Genomic DNA, 7607 nt, shown 5'->3' on the forward strand with positions numbered 1-7607 from the left:
GATAGCTTTCCTTCATTCATGGCTGTCTGCTCACCTCACACTAACACCTGCTGTTGAAATTTAGGTACTATGTCGGTATTTTCAAAAAACTCTATTTTTACTTTCACATGCTTCTCAGCCTCTTCTTTCCTCTGTACTAAACTCTTCAGCTTGTGCTCTTCAAAGTACTGACATGGTCTGCTGCTAACTTGTGGTTTGCTTGGGTATTGCCTCCCTCGCCCTGCGGCCTCCTTGCCCTTTTGTGCTTTATTAGGGTTGCTCTATACCTTCTTTTAAGGCCTGCACAGTCCAAAACTTGGAGTTTAAAATACTGGTCAAAGGTTTTTAATACCTCACCAAATATGGTTGAGAATTTATCTATACTTGCCTTATACATTGTCAGTCATTTCTGCAAATAGGTTCAAGAATATATTAATTAGTCATTTGGTAGTACAGAACTTGAGCATTGCCGAAAAAAGGGACTTTTTCTCGAAGCTTTTTGTCTTGCACTCATTAGGGCAATTCACAAGAAAATACCAATGTCAGAGGAAACAGCATATTTATAACGTATGAAAAGAGAGTGTTTATTGGTTGGCAAGCGGTCTCTGATTGATAGAGGTCAGTGCCATTGTGATGCTAGGTATGTAGGCCATATGCCCTAAAGACTGGCAGATCATATCAAACAGCAAATCCTATTTGCTGTTTGCAATGGGCAAGGTATGGAGTGCACCCAACTAGCCTGTGCTTGCAAAACTCAAAACACAGTTTCCAACATTAGATGTGATTCTGTGATTGGACAACATTTGCTAAATAGTCCTCTGGGTGCTAAGAATTATGCTGGCAACTAATTTAAGGTTGTCAGTGGGGCTTGCAGTGTGGCACATTTGCATGTACTGGAAGCTACATATATTAATACACAGCGCCCTGTTCTTTGCAGACAGAAGGAATCCGTAGACACATCGGGTCTGTTTCAGCTAAACAAAAACAGCCATTCGCTGGTTCATTCCCCAGGGCAATGTCTTGACTAATCAGAGTCAAGCTACCTGGGTTAAATTTCAAACAGTTCTTGGAGGTTAACTGTCAATCACCATCCACTAGTGCATTCTCCATGGCAAAGCCTATACCAATCAGGGTCCACTTGCCAACCAATCAGCACTCTCTTGTCATACAGTGTAAATATGCTGTTTCCTTTGAAATTTATTTTTTTTCTGAATTACTTTGATGAGTGCAAAACAAAAAGCTTTGACAAAAAAGTGTACATTTTTTCGGCAATACTCAATATTATATTAACTTGCATTCCCTCTGAATTCCTACTTAATCCTATGGTACTCCAATAACTTAAAACTTTTGCATCTTGTTTGGCCCTTTGTCAACCCAAATTGACCTGGTAGTTTTAGTTTACTATCCATGGCTGTTTTTGTAACAATTTCAATTTTTTTTCTTTTCAAAATGGTGCCGCAGTAACCATTTCTTCCTATGCTTGTTGGGTTTTGATGGGCAGTCCTGACCTCTTTGGGATTTATTTTCTGCAGTGTTTTATTAAATCAATGATTTGGAGCCTTCCCCATGATTTCAGAAGATTTTTGGGTGTGTAATAATCAATTCCCAGCTTTGGCCGAGGTTTTTAAACCTTCTGTTTCTTTGTTTTCCTTTAAAAGAGCTCAGCTGCCATATGCTATGGCACTGAATCTGAACCTGGGTTGGCCACAGCGATTTTGGAAACAGGCTGCTGGACTTTGTAAAGCACTGAAAACCTTTAAAACTAGTTCTGGCTTGGAACTGAATTTTTACTCACCCCTGCTAGGTCCTTTGACTCTGCACTTTGTGGGTATTCCATGGAACTTTGTAGAGTCCTTAGCTGCACAGTCAAGTTTTTCTTCTGCCATTCTATTTCCTGTTCTTTCAGGTGATCCCCAGTTGTGTCTTCACCTCAAGTGCTTTCAGTCACGTCAGAATGCTGCTCCTTTAGTTTTACAGCTTTCAGTTTTCTGCTCAAGCTTCTCTGAGGTCCTGGGTTTTTCCAAGAGCTGCCACCATGTTGCAACAGGTTGTTCAGTATCTCACTAAGAGGCCTGGAAGCTTGTGTGGTTAAAAGTTGTTTACTAACAACTCATAACTATATCTATCTGCAAGGGATAGTCCTGATGAGGAACCATCTCCATGCTGGCTTCTGCCAGATGGCTACGGTATTCTGTCCACTACATTGAGGCAATGGAGTAGTGGTATTGTTGCTGGACTAGTAATCCAGAGACCCAGGGTAATGCTCTGGGGATCTGGGTTTGAATCCTGCCATGGTAGATGGTGGAATTTGAGTTCAATAAAAATCTGGAATCAAAAGTCTGATGATGACTATGAAACCATTGCCTATTGTTGTAAAAACCCATCTCGTTCACTAATGTACTTTAGGGAAGAAAATCTGCTGGTCTGGCCTACATGTAACTCCAGATACGTGCTGAATCTTAAATGCCTTCCAAACAAGAGCAATTTGGGATGGGCAATAAATACTTGCCTAGCCAGTGACACCCATATCCCATGAATTAGTTTTAAAAAATGTGAACAGTACTGTTCTCCAGTCTCACATTAACCCTTGCTATGCTTACATCCTTATACTACATGTCCCACCTTGAAAAGCCTTGTCAAAATGCATGACTTTGATCATCTCTCCTAACCCACCTGCAAAGGCCCTGTGTTGGAACTTTTTCTTCCTTAAGCAACATGAGAAGTATTACTACTTCAAAGGCATTATATAAATGCAGATTGCCTCCATTTCTCTGTGAAGGAAGAAACTACTGACCTCCATGTGGTACTTTGCTACAACAGTTTGATGAATATTGATAAATGACTGAGGGAATTTACGCATCTCGGTCTGAATACAGTTAAACAATGGCATCGCTCCAACGTACTGTGTAACTGCAACAAACTTGCTAATAATCACATTTATATGAAATGTATGCCTGACATAAAATTTTGTTGTAGTTAATTCTAAAAAAATGACCCAGAAAAAATAACATTTCTAGTCTTTCTACATAATGTCCTGCATCACATAAACATATTTTCAAACCCAAAAATGAGAAAATCTGTGCAAATACGAAAAGATATGCAGCATTGCCAGGAATTGAAGGCAGCAGTCTAATTTCAAAGATTCAGAGAATGATTGTATATCCCTCCAGCACTGTTTCCATAGCTTATAATATTATTCGAACACCATAATTAGATTACAGCCTGTAACTCACTCCTACATACACATCATTATACATAGAAAACATCTCAATCTCTCAATTAGACTCCAGAGTGCTCACTTCTGTGTAACTGTTATTTTTTCTATAACAGACTGAATGTCTTGGTTTAACTGCAGCCCATAATTGACTCTCCGATATCGATTATACATTCCCAAATTCTCATTACGGATTTGAGCTCATAATTTAAGTTTACACGTCAGTGAATTACAAAGGGGCTGCTGCAATGTTGGAGGTGCCATCTTTTGGGTGAGACATTCAACCAAGGCCTATCTGTTTGCTCTGCTGGATATATAAGAGCTATGGCAGTATTTGAAGAAGGGTAAGGGTTTACCATATATCATGGCCAACATTCCTCCATCAACCAACACCACCAAAAACAAACTATCTAGTGATTTCATTCATTTTCTAATAGTGGGCTTTTTCTGTTTGCAAATTAATGCCATGTTTACCTACATACAAAAACATTAGATGAAACAAGGGAGGGAGGAGACACAAGTGGAGCATAAACACCGACACAGACCAGTTGGGATGAATGGTCTGTTTCTGTACTGTAAATTCTGTGTGAAAATTTAAAAGCAATCCATTTACTGGTGAGGTATGTTGATGTTTCCTGAGAACATGTTAAGTAAGGTGCCACTTAAATGCAAGTTCTCAAGGTTTTTCTTATATATCAATCAGCTATACCTGCTAATTAAGAGGAACATTATTTCATCTCCAGCTTTCTATTACTTTTCCCCTTACCTATTTTCTCCTTTCTCCTCTTCTGAAGGCATTGACTATTGCAATAAAGTTTCATTGGCACTGTTTTCCAACTGGCACATTTCCCAAGTGGTCATTATTTGTGCATGAACTCTGACAGTAAGGGTCAGGAATCTATTTGTCCATGAGGGTTATCAGAGCCAAATCCAATCCTGTTCTCACCTGATGCCCACACATGTGCTTCCATCAGATATTTCTGCATAGCAAACCATTGCTGATGATCCTCATGCTAATCCAGAGGCACTGAGGCAAATTATAATTCCTGACTGATTGAAATCACACAACTCAGCACAGATCATGAATTGAATTTGAGACATTCCTGCTCTGAACTCACTGAACTATTCTTACTATAATAAAATGTCATGGGATTGGATGATGCTTTTATTGAATTACATATATTGTGAAATACATACTGTACTGATTTTAATCCTGTCCACATCCAGATAACAGTACTAATGGTTAAAAACTTATGGTCTGACTCTTAATCTGTATGGAAGGCAGAAATGCAGAGCCTAGTTTATATGGAACATAAAAGGTAAAAAAAAGAAACTGTCAAGGATAATGGCAACATTTCTGTTTATGGGAGGAGGAAGAGAAGGAAAAATGAAGGGGTGGGGGGAGGAGAGAGGTAACTGGTGTCCAGATTTAGTCATAAATTTTGAACATTTAAGATTCAACTTGTGAAGGTGAGCAAGCTTTCATGTGCAGGTGAGCAAACTAACAAGTTTAGACTCTATCTCCTCCTTTCTCTCCTTCTTGTGATTGTCAGGATCAACTGACGTCATGCTCGAACATAAAGATACAGAAATGTCGTGAAAGTTGACTGAGCATCATGAACCTTCAAAGTTTGACTCATGTTCATCCCAGTGACTATCCCTGGCATTTAATAACACAAAGCCTTATGGAAGATTTGTTTGCAAGTTATTTTCTCAGGGAAGCTTAAGCTAACAACATATTGAAAGATGCCAATGGCATAGCAATGCAGGGAAAAAGCCATTTCTCAGCTAATGCTCTCTGAATTTTATTATCTTAGTTATTAAGAAGTCAGTGTTAGGAAGTGAGCTGAGCTTTGGATATAATACAGTTTAGTCATATGATCAATATTACAGTTAGATAGTGAACAGTGTGCCTACAGAGACATAGATGACTAGAAATAGAATGAGAAGATGCACTGACCTGAAAGTCTTTTCTCCCTTGTATTTTTCCAGATTATATCCCATGCTTTGTTGGTAGAATCCTTAATGTGTTCACTGAAGGAGCGTCTTAACGGAGATTTGGAGTGAAGAGCCATTCCCTGCTTGTCACTCTGCTGAATTCCCCACATACAGAAAGTGTTTCTGTTCCATTAAAGATCTGGATGATACAGAGAGAGAGAGAGAGAGAAACTCCACTCAAGACACCACCAGATAGAAAATCTGCAGCCTACAAAAAAGGAGCCAGTTTGGAACAAACAGCCTGGGTCAAACCATTTCCTGATGTGGAAAGAAGTTGTTAGTAATCTGCTGACACCCTTCTCCAAAAACCTCCCCTCCAGTGCCTTGGGGTCAGGCCAGACTGGAAAGGAAACAGCAATCCATTGGGGTGCCCCCTCCTCTCCTCTCACAACTAAACACAGTCTTACAACACAGCTGCCACTTACTATACACTTGCATTTCAAAAGTTACAAAAGACAAACATTTAGACAAGCACGGCTTTAATAAGTCTTAAAACGGTTTTAAAAAGATTTTCATAAGGCATCACATTGACATAGGACAGGAGTTCTGCTTTTTACACAGCTGACCCATTTCAATATTTTTTTTAAATATGAAGATGAGTTCATAGTTACCATAATTTCTGGAGTAGAAGCAACATTATTTTGATAAGCTACACTGGAGGGGAAGAAACACATTTTAGAGCTTTCATAATCAAACACCATGTTGCTTTACAGTGTCAATTTTTTAAAAGAGCTTATTTGATACTTCAAATGTTTTAGCCCATTTTATTTTTGGAAACGTTGGAAAATCTGGTGTATAAACCACATATCGCTAACAGAAAGAAAGGCATGCATTTTTACAACACCTTTCACAGCCTCAGGATGTCCTAAAACACTTAACAGCTAATTAAATGTTTTTGAAATGTAGTCAATGTTGCAATGTAGGAAATGCACCAGCCAAATTGTGCACAGAAAGCTCCTGCGAGCATCAATGAAATAATGTCCACATAACTTGTTTTAGTGGTGTTAGTTGACAGGTTATTTTTGGTCAAGGTATGATGAGAACTTTGCTACTCATCTTCAGGATAGCCTCTTGGGATCTTTTACTTCCACCTGAGAGGGCAGGGGGTGCCTTGGTTTAACATATCCAAATAATGGCATCTCTGTCAGTCCAGCACCCCTATACTCTATTGGGCTCTCAGACCAAATTTTGTGCTCAGGCCCCTGGTTGGGCCTTGATCTCCTGGCTTATATAGCCTTATGCCTTCTAAATAAGGAGTATGATCTATATGGGTTCTACAAAGCTGGCAACAGTACAAGAATGGGTTCCCCCAGATAACCCCCCATCCTGGTCTGGGGAAGACTAGAATACATTGGAAGGAAGTCTATAGCCAGCTGAGCCACAGCATAAAGCTGGCATTAAAGGGAAACCATTGAACAAACAGAAAAGAACTGGATATCCTCCTCATGACCAAAACAGTGTGACTAATCAGCTTCATACTTGCACGGTGCTCTAAAAGAGTGACAAGTTAAACAGATTCCTGGTCAATGCATTGAAATGCCATTGGAAAAGTAGGACCATCCTGTCAATATACACACAGCATCGGTCTGATTAATTTGGAGTTAGGAACCTGACACTTAGATGAATTCCAGATCCTGATGCCATGCTCGAGCTGCATCGCTCCTATGACGTCCACAACTGGCCTAATTGGCCAGGAAGCCAGCTCGGTGCCCAATTAGAGGTGCTGAGTGCCTCCATCTGGTGGGAGCTGCCTGCAGAGTGCGAGTGGCAAAGGCAGGTGTCAGCCATGTTGGAAGCTGCCACTGCTTAGCAATCAGAACAGACATTTCCTGGGAAGGCTATTTAGGTGGAACAAAGCAGTATTGCATAACAAGAAAAGAACCAGCGCTCATGCCAGCGCTAGTTGGCCCCACAGGTTGATTGCAAAATAAACTCCACAGAAATTTATTTGGGGCCCACATCAAACACAGCAGCTATGTATTGACTGTTCAGGCTCACTGGGAAAAAAATAATTTGCATTTGTGAATGGGCAGGCCCCTTACCAAGCATCTTAAATGGCTTAAGGAGCTGTTAATTGGTGACAGCGCATTCCCCAATTCTTCCCCCACCTGTCCTTTCAAAATTCCAATCTGTCCTGGTGATGTTGGGATCCTGAGATGATCTCCGTGACCATGATATTCAAAGCCTGCGCGCACCAGGTCCCACATGTTGCTACCTGAGGTTCAAAGGCGGTAAATCATAACGTCATGAGATTTTGTAAGAGGATGCACAAATTCAAACCCTCGCATCAACAGAAACTGGCTGGATGAGGAGGCAAGAAAGCAAACTAGGTGTCTCGGTTCCCTGGAGAAAGTATCCCATACAATGTGAGCCATGCAGAGTGATGACGCCTTGGGCAAATAAGTGCTTCAGAGAA

General features: G+C 40.3%; 1 protein-coding gene across 4 annotated transcripts in view; it reads right to left on the reverse strand.

Moving 5' to 3' along the window:
• si:dkeyp-23e4.3 (rho GTPase-activating protein 7) overlaps positions 1-5446 on the reverse strand; it is a 171221-nt gene extending 165775 nt beyond the window's left edge. For all 4 annotated transcript variants that reach the window (XM_041192888.1, XM_041192889.1, XM_041192887.1 and 1 more), the window contains exon 1: positions 5154-5446. In XM_041192888.1, coding sequence (XP_041048822.1) covers positions 5154-5301 — 148 coding nt within the window. In that variant the 5' untranslated portion in view covers positions 5302-5446. The remainder of the gene's footprint in view (positions 1-5153) is intronic.
• Positions 5447-7607: the final 2161 nt, after the last annotated feature.

This window comes from Carcharodon carcharias, chromosome 8, assembly GCF_017639515.1.
Source record: "Carcharodon carcharias isolate sCarCar2 chromosome 8, sCarCar2.pri, whole genome shotgun sequence".
Taxonomy (NCBI): Eukaryota; Metazoa; Chordata; class Chondrichthyes; order Lamniformes; family Lamnidae; genus Carcharodon; species Carcharodon carcharias.